The sequence below is a fragment of the Lepisma saccharinum genome, chromosome 21 (genome assembly GCF_977018435.1).
Source record: "Lepisma saccharinum chromosome 21, izLepSacc3.1, whole genome shotgun sequence".
In the NCBI taxonomy this organism is placed as follows: domain Eukaryota; kingdom Metazoa; phylum Arthropoda; class Insecta; order Zygentoma; family Lepismatidae; genus Lepisma; species Lepisma saccharinum.
Window position 1 is genome coordinate 65,069,266 of NC_139249.1, and position 17,781 is coordinate 65,087,046.

At 41.6% G+C, this 17,781-nt stretch overlaps 1 protein-coding gene across 1 annotated transcript; it reads left to right on the plus strand.

Annotated features, from left to right (window-relative positions):
* The first annotated feature begins 1,083 nt into the window (after positions 1-1,083).
* Positions 1,084-2,133, plus strand: LOC146004217 (protein GVQW3-like). The gene has a single exon (XM_083142888.1). The coding sequence runs from the start codon at positions 1,084-1,086 to the stop codon at positions 2,131-2,133; it is 1,050 nt and encodes a 349-aa protein (XP_082999014.1).
* The last annotated feature ends 15,648 nt before the right edge of the window (positions 2,134-17,781 follow it).

The window sequence follows — 17,781 nt, forward strand, 5'->3', positions numbered from 1 at the left end:
CCGTTTGCTTCAGAGCACTGCTTCGCTTAACCCACTCGCTTTCTTCCCTTCTCCACCGTCATGCGCGGCCTTGCTCCACAGATTCCCGACCGATGACCAATAATTTTTTTTACTGTCAGATGAATATTGGATTTGATTTGATTTTATAATTTAGCGTCGCTTTTTCTTGCACTTTTGGCTAATCATGACGATGAAGATGAAAGATGAAATTGATGAAGGGACGCTCATAAAGAACACCCAAATCCCAGCCCGGGATTCCAACCCTGGATATATATTCGAGTATTGATCCACAATACCTGTGATGAATCATTTAAGTTTGAATAAGTTGACGGGCGTGATAGTTTATCTTTATGTTTGAAAAACTGGCCAGTGGCCTGTGAGCAGGGTGGATGTCGGTTGACTAGTTGATAATTACAACAGAAAGAGAAAACCAACCGCTCCATTAATTTCTTCTCCGAATTTTCACGAACGGCTTGTCAATAGATTAGGATGGAAGATCATATTTGGTTACTTTTATAGCTAAGAGATGTCAGCACAGTAATCGGAAAAAATGATCATCTGTTGCTTTCCACGATTGGTGTATTTGAGTTGCTTGTATGATTCAAAAGATTGGTTTTCTGTTTCTTTACTAAAACTCTTCTTGGCAACTATCTAGATTTCGTTTGCTTTCTCTCATATCCTATATTTTCCTTTTCCTCACTATGTTTCTCCTAAAGGTACTGGAGTACACAGAGTTGTATATATAAAGCTTGCATTTCTTAAAATAATATTCTCTTCATTCCAAATAGTCTCGTTCTTTGTAAATAGTTAGAGATCGGTTAGTTCATCGAACTATCCAGCCTAACTATTACCTATTTTTGGGGGAGCAGGAAAAGGTTTATACCTACATGGTCTGTCCTTAAAGTAGTAGGACTGATTTTTTTTTCTTTTCTTTTTACACACTGACGGCGGTTACTCCACCAGTTGTTGGTTGAGGTGGGTGTAAGGAAAGGCAGGAAGCAGCGCCAGTCGGCTGCCAGCCATAGCAGAGTGAAGATCGCTCATCATCGTAACCTCTGCGAGTGCCCCTCGTCACGCTGCGTCATGGCCAAACTTTTGGAACAGCGTTACGCCATCAAATTTTGCGTGAAGCTCGGTAAAACTGGTAAAGAGACACATGAAATGATCAAGACGGCTTACGGTGATAACGCCATTGGAAAATCGAGTGTTTTTGAGTGGCACAAGCTGTTTCGGGAGGGGAGAGAGGTTGCTGAAGACGCCGCACGGTCAGGACGACCTTCGAGCTCCAAAACTGAGGAAAATGTTGCAAGGGTGAAGAATTTGCTGGACAGTGACCGAAGATTAACTGTTCGCATGATTGCCGATGAACTTGGCATTGCTAAAACCCAAGTTCATGAAATTGTGCACGAAAATTTGCAAATGAGGAAAATTTGCGCAAAGTTGGTGCCGCGAGTGCTGACAGGCGAGCAAAAGGACGTTCGCAAACGGATCTGCCAGGACCTTCTCGAAGAAGTGAGTGAAAATCCAAACTTTTTAGACAATGTAGTAACTGGGGACGAGACGTGGACGTTTGAGTATGACCCTGCGACCAAACGTCAAAGCGCGGAATGGCACACCCAAAATTCCCCACGCCCCAAAAAGGCGCGCATGACGAAGTCAAAAGTGAAAAGCATGCTCATTTGCTTTTTCGATTCACGAGGAGTGATCCACATGGAATTTGTTCCCCACGGACAGACTGTCAATGCAGATTTTTATCTCGAGGTCCTGGAACGGCTGAGGAAACGCATCGTCCGCGTCCGCCCAGCCATCTCCAACTCCTGGCGACTGCATCATGACAATGCGCCGAGCCACACAGCCTTCCGAGTGGCGGCGTATCTGGCCCAACACAACGTTGCCACCTTGCCTCAGCCACCCTACAGTCCCGACATTGCCACACCAGACTTTTTCCTCTTCCCCCGCCTCAAAACCACCCTGAAAGGACATCATCACGGCTCGGTGGAAGCATTACAACAGGCCGTGACGAGGGAGCTGAACAGCATTCCAGTTTCCGCCTTCCCAGAAGCGTATACAAACTGGAAATCCCGCTGGCAGCGGTGTGTTGATGCAGGAGGATCATATTTCGAAGAATATTAAGCGTATGTATTATTTCTGTCAATAATTTTGTTTTAATTCACTCAGTCCTACTACTTTTAGGACAGACCCTGTAGGTAGTATCTTTGCCTTGACTCATCTCACCCAATAGTCCTTAGGTGCCGAGGCTTATCCCGAGTTGATAGCTTCCTGGAGATGAGGCCTGCTCGAAAAACGTTTATAATATCTAAATAATATTCTCTGCATGACTTCGACTTGTATTGTGGATAAATTTACAGTATTTTGTTCCTTAGTTTCATTTAATTTCATTGTTTGTTTTTCATCTATCCTTGAATTGTTGATTGCTGTTTCCGCACACAATACAATTGCTATATTTCTTTAATTTATGGTATATATTATTGTTCTTCATGACTTTTTATTCACTTGAGTGTAATCACAGGGTCCCGAGTTCGATCCCTGATGGAGAAACTTCTTACAGTAGTCAAGATTCCAAGTCCAGTGCCGATTAGCTACATCAGCATAAAGTTTGGCACAAACATTAACTACCTTTTCAATTCATTTAACACGTTACCCTATTTCTATGCATGTACAGTTCACCTGCTATACTTACATGCCGAAAATGAAAAGAGAATGCGACGGAGATGTGAATCTCTATTTGCCGTAACAAATCATTCTCATAATATCAATGTGAACTTTAATTTACGTATATTTTTCTCAGTTGGACTCTTTTCAACCTTCGTATTCGGAGTTTGAATATCCGGGAGAATTTGGTATGTTTGTCTTATCGCTGTAGTTCCAGCCGCGTTTATCGGTGTAATACGAGGGGAAGTCTGTAAGTAGGTCACAAATTGATGTGGGATAGCTGAAGATACAGTAAACCCTCGTTAACACGAATCCCAAGGGACCGAAAAATCATGAATTCGTTCTAACCGGGGACTCAAATGTCATTGTTGCAATACAGTTCTTTCTACACATTAATCATTTACAATACGTATTATGTATGTCATCATAGAAAACACAGTACTACAGTAATTAACTTTTAAAAAAAGTACTCATAGATCATTTTCTGGTGAAAAACAGTCCTGTATGTGTTGTGATGACACAGATTCCCAGGATGCGGCGGTAGCTTTTATTGTATCAAGCACACTCCTACTTGGGGTTTCAGTCTTCTAAGTTTTAAAGAATAGAAAAACACATCTGAACACACAACTGAATTTGTTGGTTAAATACGTATAAGCTCATTGTTGACGGGATGATCGTGATTGTCGAGCAATTGCACCCAAGTTCTAATCTTGATGTTACTCGTACTGGCTGTTTTAAATAATAGAAAAACACATTTGAACACATTGTTGATCTGAATCTGTTGGTTACAATATTAGTTGATTGTTGACAAGATGATAGAGATTGTTGAGCGATTTCTTATATACCTAGCAGAGGAACGACAGAGAAACAACAGAAAAAAAATATGAAAAACTTTGAAAGTTCGTGTTAAATGAGATCTAATGACGCAACGGACTAAAAAACAGTTCGTGGTAATCGAAATTCGCGTAAACCGATAAAACTGCCGGGACCAACATTTTGTTCATATTAACCGAGTGTTCGTCTTAAGCCAGTTTATGTTAACGAGGGTTTACTGTAGTAGTGAGTGGTTTATAAAGGTGCGATTACGTGGAAGTACAATCGAGCTTAATAATATTCAGCAAGCAGTCACTAGATAGCAGACACACTCATGGGCAGCTCAGTTTAAAAATGGTAACCGTGCTCGAGGAGTGTACGTTAGAAGTGCAGCGTGCTATTGTGCGTTTTTTGTGAACATAAAGAACTTCCTGCTAAGATATTCATGAGAAAGTGTTTCTTGTTTATGATGAGAAGTGTTTGTCACGTAAAGCGCTGCACAACTGGGACGATATTTCTGGCAAGGACGGTCAAACAGGACCTTGTCGTCCTGTTCAGATTGCGATAGGAACAAAAGTGCGGCGGGTGGAGAAGATTATTGATGTATTAGGGTGGCAATTCTTAAGCATCCATCCACCTTACAGCCCCGACTTAGCTCCAAGCGACTTTCACCTGTTTGGGTTGCTAGAAAATCATCTTGGCGACAGACGTTTTGAGAATTTTGAAGATGTTAAACTTGAGGTGCGAATGTGGCTGAGACAGCAGCCCGAAGACTTTTATGCAGCTGGTTTTGGAGAATTTATTTTTGGTACTTTGGTACTTTTTTAATAACAATTTGTGACCTACTTACTGACTGACCCTCGTAGATTGGCTACGAACAAGCTTTGATTTGACGTCAAAGCTTCGGGTTCGACTCCCGACACAGGTGATTTCACGTAGAAAAGGCAGTACGTGTTGCTGTAAACTGCTGGCAGCTGCAGTCGCGTTGCCCCTCCAAGCAATTCCTTTCCTTCTCAGGCGTTCATTGGTCGAGCCCTCTCGAGTCGTACTTGCTCAGATGACTTGTTTTCGTTCACTTGCTCCAGAAATGAAAATTAGTGTTATAACGTTTAACAGGAGTAATTTGTTGTTATAAAATTATGATTTTTTAAATTATATCTTGCTACTTGCTGTTTGTGTGACATCTCTACTTTATTTTATGAAACAACTGTCTAACGCCTCTGTAATGCTCGATAGAAGTGAACAAACATTACAGGCTGGAATAATAGTTACTACTTTGTTGTCTTTAAAAGGAACTTGTGCATAATGCGCTACCTGAATTCAAATTTCCAAGACGCATTGCTTCAGTTGTCCACTTGTAGTAATGTACGAGTAGAAACATATGAAATTTGGACATGTGTCGTTCGTTTTCAATTTGACGTCACTCAGTTTGCAGCTGAACGTAACTGAGATAGAAAATATAAAAGCTTGTAAATAAAACTCTTAAATAGAAATGCAGTTGGAGGCCAAAGCAAATTTTGTAAATTTAATTTCAAATTTTAAAGAAATGAAGTAATTGATATAGTTTATTTCTTCTCTTTAAAAAAATAATAAATAAAAAAGAATTACAGTTTTCTTCACTAATAAATTTGTGGAGGAAAGAATATAATAACGGAAAAATGTATGAATATATTTTATATAAACTTATCATTAATCGGGCATCACAATAAATTGGATATATTTTTCATTGAAACTATCTTAAACAGTAATATGCTATACCAAAAATCTTTCTCAGACTGCAGCACATGATTACACTACATGACTTTGAAATGTGTTTACACCTCAATATATAATATGCAATATTTTAAATTTAAATCCCTAGTTTCTTAGGAGGTTAGTCTTCTAGATATTAACAATTCTAATCGCCAGCGATTAGAACACGGTTGAATTTCTTTAGCTGTAAGATATTTGAGAGTGTTGTTCGCTTTTGGATATGAGCGAAATCGATGAACGTGTTTCAGTATGCCGGACTTGAAAGTTACGATAATCAAGCTGTAGAAAATACTGAGCGGTTGATACGCAGAAGATATATTTTAAAGTCTACTACATGGACAGAAGGGTTAATTAGGACTTGACCTATAGTTTAGAAGTGGTGCCCTAACCAGTAAGTGCTTCTACCGGGTATCAAATCCGTGAACCTGTGATAACAATGTTAGTGTGTGTATATTTGGTTGGATAATTTTGATATCGTGGTCATATCAACTCATGGGCTACTTTTGCTTGTCATGCAATATGGGGATAGGCTCCTTCACGAAAGTAAAGTTGATGACAGGCTGATAAAAAGAAAATAAAAGTTGACGGTTACAAAATGTCTTATTCAATTTGTAAAACTAATTCACTCATTCATTACTTAACAAGAATTGAAACTATACTGTTTCCGAGGACAAAACCTCCTTACCTATTAAAAGCTGAGGATGTAAAGGGGCACTCATCACAAACAAGGACGAACACAGGACAACAGGATCTCACAATGGATTATCCTGTCCGTGAGTACCGGCGACAAAGCTTCGTTGGCCTGGATGAAGCCGTTACTGAGGTGTACTACGGGGAAGTGAGGCTGACTTTTGGGTTCCTTACCAGAAGGTCACCACTATGTGCATGTATACGGGACTACTATAAATAATTCATTCGATTTCAAAACACTGTATTTTCCAAAGTATTGATTTGATTAATTGATTTGTTGTTTTCAGTCCACTTTATGCACAGAAAGGATAATCAGGACTGGAACTACGGTTTAAAGTGGGATCCGAACCACTATGTGCCTCCACCGGGTATCGAACCCGGGACCCCTTGATTACAAGGTGACGCCGCCATCGAGGAGGCTCTTTCCAAAGTATTGCACGTACAGATATGAATGATAAACGAAAATAATTGTAAACTCACCAAGTTTTCCTCACATGGTATGACTCACCACGTTTTGCCCCTCCCCACTCATCATCAAGGGGGGCAATATAGTATTTTTGTCCTCCGGTCGCATGCTAAAAATGAGACTACATTTCTCCAACTTTTCTCTGGTTTTGAAAAAAAAAATTGAAAAAAAAATACTTTTGCGCTAGTTGGATGAACGTAGCCTCAAGTTTTCGCTAACAGCAAGAAATAGGTGACACAAAGATTGACGTATAGATTAGAATTGCAGCCACATCTCCACAAACCAAGGGTACCGTGACATTATCCCCTTAGGAATTCGCATCTTCTGTTTCGAGGTTTCCATTGAATATACCAGGTTTTGTACGTACAGGCGAGGTTGGTGTGAAAGAATTAGCCAAGTGCACCCCGGTGGGAAAGGAGTGAGAGAGAGGGGGCATAGGACAGCCTAATTTTAAATCGCTTCTTTTCCATCTACGATAAGACGAGACTAGAACCTCCAAGACCAAGAATGAGACAGACATCTGTAAAATCTAGAAGGAGAAGCGAACAGAACGGGTATTTACACTTCAAGACGAGACCCAATACAAGAGAAGCATTTACAACTGGAGACAAGACCGAGAAAGGTATAAACGTCTCATTTCAGACAAGACGAGAGGACTGACAAGTACCGTCTCGATCATATCGGTGCTGTTCCCTCAGTGGCGGAATAACAACTTTACGGTGCTTCCTTCCAAACATAACAGAAAAAATATATTTCTTCCGTCCTCAATTATCTCAGTGTTCGAATTCTCGCCCCCAACCCCTCCTTACAAAATTCAGCACCTATACCCTTAGCTACAGACCTAGCATGCGTGTTGTAAAATGTCACAGTATTTGCTATTATTCAATCTAGCTGTGCAAATTATTTATCAATATCAGAGAAATTTGAATTAACCGCACCCTGTGAATGAGATCCACGCAAACACACACACACACACAAGATCCTCAGGTGAAAGTTGACACCCCACAGCCTGCCCCAATCTGCTCTTGCAGCAATTTTGGCAATAACTTCTCCCGAAATTGCTTATCTTTCAGCGCTCGGGGTCACAGTCGTAGTCAAGCCAGGGTTCCCCGAACCAACGCTTTTCTGAAAATTTTCTGGGAATTGCGATCGATGCATTGAGGATATTTTTAATGCGTCCTTGTATGTGTCTAAAAAGGTTATAACGTTACATTTCATTCCCCGCGCGTATGACACGTGCCATGTAGGCACATTTAAGGGATCTCTGCATTTTGGAGGTGATGTGATGAGCACCACGTTCCGGTTCGGCTTTACCTCCCTCCCTTCCCACTGCAGGGTTGTCCCTAGGTACCCGTTGATTTGAGGTTGGGCGAGCCCCGAAGCCGCTTTATGGAAAACAAGGCCGGAAAAATTCCCACCCTAGGAATTGAACTCGGGTCTATTGTGTGGTAGTCAGACTAGACCACCGCGGCTCCAGGAAGTTGGCATTTCATTCCAACTGTGCAAATTAAAAGTAAAGTGCTCACCACGCCGTGAAGGCGTATAGGGGCTGTGAGATTAGGGCCCCACACTTTCTTGATATCGGCCGAGCTGAGGGTGATGTGATCAGCACCTTTACCCCCTCAGAGTTTCATCCCGGTACCCACTTTATTCGACGCTGGGTGGCCGCCGGAGCCGCATGAACAGGTTGAAAAAGTCCCGGTTCTCCCCCGCCGGGGATCGACTCCGGGTCTCTCGCATGGTAGTCAGACGCCCTAACCACTAACTGTGCAAATTATTTTCAAAATTTGATAGGCCTCCCCAATGACGCAGTGGTAGCGTTGTCGCCTTGTAATCAAGGGGTCCGGGGTTCGATTCCCGTGTACATATTGGTTCGGATTCCACTTTAAACTGTAGGTCCAGTCCCGATTAGCCTCCCTGTGCATAAAGTGGACTTAAAACACCAAATCAATCAATGAATCAAAATTTGGGAAAGATAAGATTAGGCTCTCGGCGGAAGACTCTCACGACGCCTCCCCAACAAACTTCTATTTTGAAACATACAGCAATGAGAAAGTGAACGTCCCAACCTATGTCTATTTAATTGTTTTCAGTTTCTTGACATTAACCAACACTCCAAGCTGAAGCAAGAGATGACGTAGGCCAGGAAGCCGCATTCACTTTGCCAACACAGTAGCCAACGAGTCGTTCAGGAACAGAGCAGTTTAGGATGAAGATTCATTTGCAAATATCCTGACCGCTACGTCGGTCTTTGTGGAAATAACCCCTCGTTAGGAACCCCCGCAGTCAAGAAGGTCATCGGTCGTGCGAGAAAGAGTACCCGCCTCAGACATAGTATATAGCATATTCTTGGAAATTCCAGTCCCTTCCACCCTTCTCTTTTCGTCAGGTGGTAACACTTATTGTCCAGAGAATAGCTGCATTTTGAATGCCCGAAAGTACAGGAAACGTCACGTCGGAAGATCACTGTACTGAAGTCAGTTCCCTGATATAGAAGCAATAGATTGGTAAGTTGTACTTCTCTTCTTGCATTTTATTGACTAATTTGTTTTCTGTGTTGAAGGACATATAAGGACGAGTCGAAGTACCGTCTCAATATATATCATCCCTTCTCTGCACTCTCGGTTTTTAGTGCTGCAAACTTTGAAGTGTATATTTTGCTGTTTATATTCCAACCTATAGTAATGAGAAATATAAAATTCGGATATGAAAAAAAACTCGTCATTCGTTTATATATATAGGGTAAGGACGGGGCAAACGGACACCGGGGCAAACGGACAGTCCCTAAGAAAAATACGAATAATTTGGCTTTGAAGTTTGCAACAGTGCATCGGTTGGCGTTGTGATTTGAAGCAGAACGTTGGCGAGAAGGTGTGTTGAACATCGGTTGAAATCTTGAAGAAGAACGCCAATCCAGCCGTAAAACCTAACCAGGTAAGGATATTTGTACTAGCAAAAACCTAAACAGTAAAAAGATGTGTGCGGAACATAAGGATTGCTTGAACTATGATGGTCCCGCCAAAGTTGCGCTTTGTAGTGTCGATATGTCATTGCCTCCTCGACATACACAGCCTGTGGCAACATGCTGCTGCCATCTGGTGGGCTTTTTCGAAAATGTAAAGCCCAAGGCTACAGGCGGGGCGAACGGACAGGCTTATGTTGGGGCAAACGGACATGCATAAAGTGCACATAATTTAAATACTATAAGGTATTATGTAATTCAGCAACTAATCTACATTTAACTCAAAGTCGAAAGGACATGTGTGAATTGTATGTAATACATGTTTTACCCTTCAGATGTATGCCTTTCTAAAATAATGTGTCCTTGTTACAGGATAGTGCGACATCGTGAACGATCCACAGACCGCCATTCCTGGACAGATGACAATATGCAGAGGGCTGTTAATGCAGTACAAGATGGCATGCCTCTAGCTACAGCCGAAAGAACATTGTCTGTTCCGCGGATCACTTTACAGAGACGGGTGAGTAGCAACGTGCAAATTCCGAAATTTGGCCAGCACACTACGCTTTCAAATGCAGTGGAGGTATACCTTCTGTGTTTACCTTCACACATGACACACAAACTTCAGCCGCTCGACGTTTCGTTCTTTGGGCCACTTAAAACATTTTACAACGACGGCTGTAGAGTTTACGTGCGAAGAAATCCGGGGAAAGGTATCAATAAAGTGGCCTTTGGTGGCATTTTTGCAGAGGTTTGGAATCGTGCGGCCACAGTGGGGAATGCAGTAAATGGGTTTCATGCGTGTGGGATTCATCCATTTAATCCACAACGCCTGCCTGAGCACGCATTTATTCCTGGAACTGTCCATGAAGTGAATGGTCAAGATCAGCGATCACCAGAACCTTTAGCGACAGACGATGCCTCATCCCAAGGAAGATTTCAAGAACTCAACCCCTTGCCATCAACTTCTGGGACCTCTAGCAGGAAACGAAAAAAAGGGGAATTGCACTTATTAACGGATCCTTCTTTCATCGCTCGCCTCAAAGAGAGAAAACTTACTGCAACAAATCAAACAAGACTGGGAAAGCATGTTAAACGCACCGCAAAAGATGTGTGCCGTGTATGCAACGTTGTGTACAAGCAGGGTCAACACTGGGTGCAGTGCTCAGTGTGTTCTGTCTGGTTCCACGTAAAGTGCGTTGCAAATGGAAATGACCCATACTTTGTGTGTTCTTCTTCTGAGAGACATGACAGTCCATAAATGAGCTAGTGTCCATTTGCCCCTCTCACATGTCCGTTTGCCCCGCCATGGCGGGGCAAACGGACACTGCTACACACACTGATTCATTTAACAATTTGGAGGACAACGTTCATTATTTTGAATTATACATTGTACTATTTGTTAGCTCAATGTTCACACTTTCTATATCGACCATAAATGTAATTTTTCAATAAACAGTTTGATAGTTATTTTGCAATATATCCTTAGGGTGTCCGTTTGCCCCGTCCTTACCCTATATATAAGACAACATATCGGAAGAGCGGTTAACATCTCAGTTGAGTTGAGAAGGGGGGGAGGTAATAGCTTCCTCCGCCTTCCACATGATTCTCATGAAAAATGTATTTCAAATCTGAAACATCTGACCGAAGAGTTATTGATTTGTGAAGACTTGTGAAGTTGAGAGGGATGAAAAACACCACCTTCTGGTGCAATTTATTTTTTCACACTAAGCAATGTGTTTCCACACTAAGCAATGTGTTTCCACACTAAGCAATGTGTTTCATAGCTAAAATATTGTTAATATTTTATATTATTTTGTGTGGATAAATTGGGGAAGTGATGTAAATATATGACCTATGAAGGCGAAATGTGACTAGGAATAATGCATACTACAGAGGAGGTTCTACCAGAGATAGTTGAAAATTTGACAGTGATTAATTTCATATTTTTTAGATTGTTATCATGGAACCTTCACGACGACGGCGGATTTTTGAGTGCATAAATTTTCATCAATTTAGGCTTATTGTATTAAAATCTTTATATGCTCAGCATTTCCATGTGTGGAGTAACACCACAGTGTCACTCCTATAACCCCATAGATCCAGCTTCGTTGAGCTATTGTGTATAATGTTCACTTCGAATCAAATTTTTGTCACTTTATTTATTCATCTAACAGTACCATACGCAATATTTACCTATCTTTTTCGGTTTCTTTAATAGGGCAGAAAATTTCACCGGAACTCCTAATTTTATCTCAAATTATGGCAGTTGAGGTCTTCACACACATTGTGATAAAAATAATTGATTTATTGATTGATTTAGTTTATTTTACTTCGCTTTTCTGCCACTTTTGGCTAATCGCGAAGATGAGAATGAGTGATGGCACGATGAAATTGATGAAATGACATTCACAAATAACACACATACCCAAGCCGGGATTCGAACCCGGGACCCCAAGGCTTCGTAGCGAGCTGCGATAACCACTACGTCACGGAGATCGGCATGATGAAAACAAGTAAGATGTCTTAGGGGAGGATGGAATTTTTTCCTCTACAGCCTACCCCTTGCTACGAAAATGTATGATCAATATGGACACTTTCTTGATATTATAGTACCTGCGCAAGAAGAGATTTATCTATCCTCCCCTCATCTCCCCGTTTAGCTAAAATAAACGACATTAAAAAAAAATTAACAGAGCATCGAATAATGGGTTAATTTATTTATCGTGGTTTGTCAGAAACGCATACCTATGAAATAGCTATATAAAAATAAATGACAATATAGTATATATATATACACGTAATAATGTAATTATGTGAATATGTAATACATATAGCCTATTTATGTACGTATACATATGTACTCGATCTCCCCACCCCATATATACCAAGTGGTTATAATTAAAGTGACGGTGTTCAGAGTAGGGATGGCCAAACGGATCCGGATCCGAAAAATCCGGATCCATTCGGATCCGGATCCGGATCCAAAAGTTACGGATCTGGATCCGGATCCGAAAGTTTCGGATCTGGATCCGGATCCGAGAGTTCCGGATCCGCGGATCCGGATTCGAAAGTTCCGGATCTGGATCCGGATCCGAGAGTTCCGGATCCGCGGATCCGGATCCGGGTCTGAAAGTTTCGGATCTGGATCCGGATCCGAGAGTTCCGGATCCGCGGATCCGGATCCGGGTCTGAAAGTTTCGGATCCGGATCCAAAAATTTCGGATCCGGGTCCGAAAGTTTCGGATCTGGATCCGGATCCGAGAGTTTCGTATCTCAGTCCCATTATAATATTACCACACCTAGTCCTACAAGAATTTTTTTCAAGTGTTGTTCCTAAAATACTTTGCTACGCATCGGCTAACACACTCGTGCACAAATGTCCGAAGTGATTTTGTAAATGCCATTGAAACGAATATGTATTCATTCGAATGTATTGATGTGAAATTGAAATGAAAACACACATAAATGTGAGACATTCCATTCCAGGATGAAACCTTTAACACATATAACAAGATAGAAATGTTATACAAAAATTATACAATTGTTCTACAGTTACAGTTTTACAAATTAAAATAAAACATTATAATATATGCAGTGTTAAATAATTACAAAGTGTAAGACTAACAAGGGAGGTTATCTAAAGGTCCCCTTCCGATTTCCATGAAACTTGGCAGTATAGTGGGGCCCAAAGGAAGAATTACGTGTTTTTTTTTGTTTCAGCTAAAAAACGGTTTTAGGGGGCAAAACCCCCTCAAATGTCAAGATGAGGACAAATTGAAGTGAGGATCTGACCCCTGTGTCTTTCCGATTTCCATGAAACTTGGCAGGTGTATAGTGGGGCCCAATGGAAGAAATATGTGTTTTTTTTGTTTCAGCTAAAAAACGGTTTTACGGGGCAAAACCCCCCTCAAATGTCAAGATGAGGACAAATTGAAGTGAGGATCGGACCCCTGTGTCCCCCTCCGATTTCCATGATACTTGGTAGGTGTGTGTATAAACGGGGTCAAATGAAGAAATACGTGTTTTTTTTTTGTTTCGGCTAAAAAACGATTTTAGGGGGCAACCCCCCCTCAAATGTCAATATGAGGACAAATTTAAGTGGGCATTTGATTTGTGTGTCCCCCTCCGATTTCCATGAAACTTGGCAGGTGTATAGTGGGGCCCAAAGGAAGAAATACATGTTTTTTTTTTTGTTTCAGCTAAAAAACGGTTTTACAGGGCGAAACCCACTGAATTGTCAAGATGAGGACAAATTGAAGTGGGGATCTGACCCCTGTGTCCCCCTCAGATTTCCATGAAACTTGGCAGGTGTGTGTATAAACGGGCCCAAATGAAGAAATACGTGTTTTTTTGTTTCGGAAAAAAATTTGTTCTAGGGGGCAACCTCCTCTCAAATGTCAAGATAAGGACAAATTGAAGTGGGGATCTGACCCCTGAGTTCCCCTCCGATTTCCATGAAACGTGGCAGGTGTATAGAGGGGCCCGAAGGAAGAATTACGTGTTTTTTTGTTTGAGCTAAAAACTGTTTCAGGGGGCAAAATCCCCTCAAATGTCAAGATGAGGACAAATTGAAGTAAGGATCTGACCCCTGTGTTCCCCTCCGATTTTCATGAAACTTCGCAGGTGTATAGAGGGGCCCAAAGGAAGAAATACGTGTTTTTTTGTTTCGGCTAAAATACTGTTTTAGGGGGCAAAACCCGCCTCAAATGTCAAGATTAGGACAAATTGCCGTGGGAATCATCTGACCCCTGTGTCCCCCTCCGATTCCCATGAAATTTGACAGGTGTATAGAGAGGCCGTATGCCCCTTGTTTCTTCCTATGCCATATTTACGTGGTTTCGGGGAAAGATCCCCACTTCAATTTCTCCTCATCTTGACATTTGAGGGGGGGGGGCTCTATACACCTGCCAAGTTTCATGGAAATCGGAGGGTGAGACTTAGACCTCCCTAGTAAGTAAGTGTATTAATTAATTACAAATCGCGCACGCGAGCACACACTATATATATATATATATATATATATATATATATATATATATATATATATATATATATGTATGTATATTATATATATATGTATATTAACAGGTAACAATATGTTATAAGCACATTCTTACTTTCCAAAGAAGCGCATGTGGGATAGCAAAACGGATCCGGATCCGAAAATTCCGGATCCGGATCCAAAAGTACCGGATCCGGATCCGAAAGTACCTGATCCGGATCTGAAAGTACCGGATCCGAAAGTTTTGGATCCGGATCCGAAAGTTCTGAATCCGGATCCGAAAATTCTGGATCCGGATCCGAAAGTTCTGAATCCGGATCCGAAAGTTCTGGATCCGGATCCGAAAGTTCTGGATCCGGATCCGGATCTGAAAATTCCGGATCCGCGAATCCGGATCCGGATCTGAAAATTCCGGATCCGCAGATCCGGATCCGAAAAATTTTAGGATCCGGATCCTAAGGATCCGGAACCAACCGGATCCGGATTTCGGATCCGCCAGGATCCGGATCTGGCCACTTCAGAGTGGTACAGCACGGGCTGTAATGAGAGTAGCAGTCTGAAACTTCGTAGATATGCTAATGAAGCAATGCGCTCGCGAATTATGAAAAAGAAAAGAAAAATAGTTCCAATTCTCGCCACCAGGGTAAACATGGCGCTGTAAGCAGGCAAAACGTGGAATTTTCCATAACTCTGACGTCAAAGTCGGTGAACATTAAAAGTTTGAATTTTTCCGTGTAAAATGCAATGGCTATTGCGAAGAAAGACCGTGAACTGCTAGTGAAGTTGTTTAACAGAATGGGAGCAATAGCAACGCTGCACTGCGGAAATATCGCCAACAGAAAGGGCTGACAAGAGGGCCTATGTCAATTAATGTGCTGAAGAAGATGATGAAGAAATTCGAGGAAACATGTGAAATGGGTGTTGCGCCAGGGAGAGGAAGGCGGCCCATCCCCGTGGAAGTTGTGGACGAAGTTGCTGTAGCTGTAGCTGACCGTGCAGCACATGCCTCAACTTCTGCAACCAGTGCTAGAGCTGTGGCACGTGAATTGTCACTCCCCTGGTCAACAGTTCTCAAGGTTTTGCGGTGCATTTTACACTGGTATCCCTACAAGATTCAAACTGTGCACCAATTGAAACCCCAAGATATTCCACAACGCCGTGAGTTTGCCCTTCGGTTTTTGGCCCGCATGGAAGTGGATGACATGTGGCCGGGGAATATTCTGTGGACTGACGAGGCGCATTTTACTCTGGACGGTGCAGTGAATACTCAGAACGGTCGCATATGGAGTTCCACTTGTCCACATGTTGTGCAGGAACAACCATTGCACTCAGTTTACGTGACTGCTTGGTGTGGGTTCACTAGCTCCTTCATTCTTGGTCCGTTTTTCTTTGAGGAGATGACACCTCGAGGGCCTGTTAGGTGTACAGTGACATCTGCACGTTATAGGGACCTCCTTGTGCAACACGTGAGTCCAGCTTTGCAAGAACGGAACTGTGAACAGACCACAATTTTCATGCAAGATGGGCCAACACCACATGTCGCTCGCCACGTGAAAGATTTGCTGCGAGAAACCTTCACTAATGACCACATCATCTCTAGGCAGTTTCCAGGTGCATGGCCTTCCAGATGTCCAGACCTTAATCCATGTGGCTTCTGGTTGTGGGGATATTTAAAAGATCATGCCTATCAGGGACATGTCCGGTCTCTGCCTGATCTGAAGGCTAGCATACAACGACATGTCGCTTAGATTTCACCAGACATGCTGCGAGCAACCGTCGACCATGCCGTGTTACGAATGCAGCATGTTGCTGAATTGGGAGGCCATATTGTAACAGAGAAACCGAAGCTAGTAAAAATCGGTATAAACATTTGATGGAAATAATTCATTTGATATTTGCGCATGAAGCCTTTCATTGAGCTTGAGTGGAATAGGGGTGAAATTAGTACGTGTTGAATTACCACAAATATAAATAGTTATTTTATTATTTTTTGTCAATGTCTTTGAATACGTATACAGGGTGGCTCAAAAAGTCACTTAACATTCTCGGTTCAAGGCCATTTCAGAGCGCAACGTGGAAATGGTGATGACCAATCGTTGCCAGGCCAAGGGGGAACCGCATTGACGCCACCCGCACGGTCGGCAGCCATCTTGAATTCAACTTCAGAATTTTAAATGGGAAGGGGGTGATATGATATATCAAATCAGGATACAATTTCAAGGGAAATGCAATGGTGAAGATTTTTTTGATGTATCTTTAACCAGTATAACGTTATGACTGAATTATTGTACCAATTTGCTCCTTTTCGAGGTGTTAGAAAATGCCTTAAAATTTGTTTAGCGGATCGGTAACGCATCAAGATCAAAGTGACGTCTAGGGAGAGAAGTTCGCATGCCATTGCACAAGATTTTAATCGGATACATCAACGAAGAGCTGCGCATTATGAATGGTTGTCTCGAACAATTACAGTGTGACGCTTCCATTAAATGAAAAGTCCTTCACAGTGACAAGGCTAATGTTTATGTTCATAAGGAAGTTCATAAACAGAATATTCGATGCTTTTTATCTGATAACCCATTTTTGACAGATCAAAGCTGAATGGTTAGTGCTGGCAAGTTAATTGTGTGGCGTGCTGTGTGGAACACGATTGGTTAGTCAATTTTCCATCAACGGAACCCAAAATGCTTAGGGCTACTTAGAATTGTTAAATAAACAGGTTTTTCATCCTTGCTTGTGGAAGAAGGTACTTTTTTAAAAATTTTTTTTTTTAATAGGGAGGAACACCTGAACACTATGGGAACGCTGTGTAGCAGTTTCTGTCCAAAGTTAGTTATCAGATGACAAGGGTCGCATATTCTGTTTATGAACTCCCCATGAACATAAACAGTAGCCTTGTCACTGTGAAGGACTTTTAATTCAATGGAAGCGTCACAATGTAAATTGTTCGCGACAACCATTCATAATGCGCAGCTCTTCTTGCATGTATCCGATTAAAATCGTGTGCAATGGCATGCGAACTTCTCTCCCTAGACATCACTTTGATCTCGATGCATTACCGATGTGCTAAACAAATTTTAAGGCATTTTTCTAACACCTCGAAAAGGAGCAAATTGGTACAATAATTCAGTCATAACTTTTTACTGGTTAAAGATACGTCGAAAAAACCCTCACCTTTGCATTTCTCGTGAAATTCTATCCTGATTTGATATATCATATCACCCACTTCCCATTTAAAATTCTGAAGTTGAATTCAAGATGGCGGTCATGAAGATGGTGACTTTTTGAGCCACCCTGTACAATTATCATCAGAATATCATTATCTAACGATCTTATAACCCTTTCTTTCCATATGAAAATATACCTTTGAACATGAATGTAATTTTCATATTTATGAGAATTAACCAATTTTTCTCCACTTCT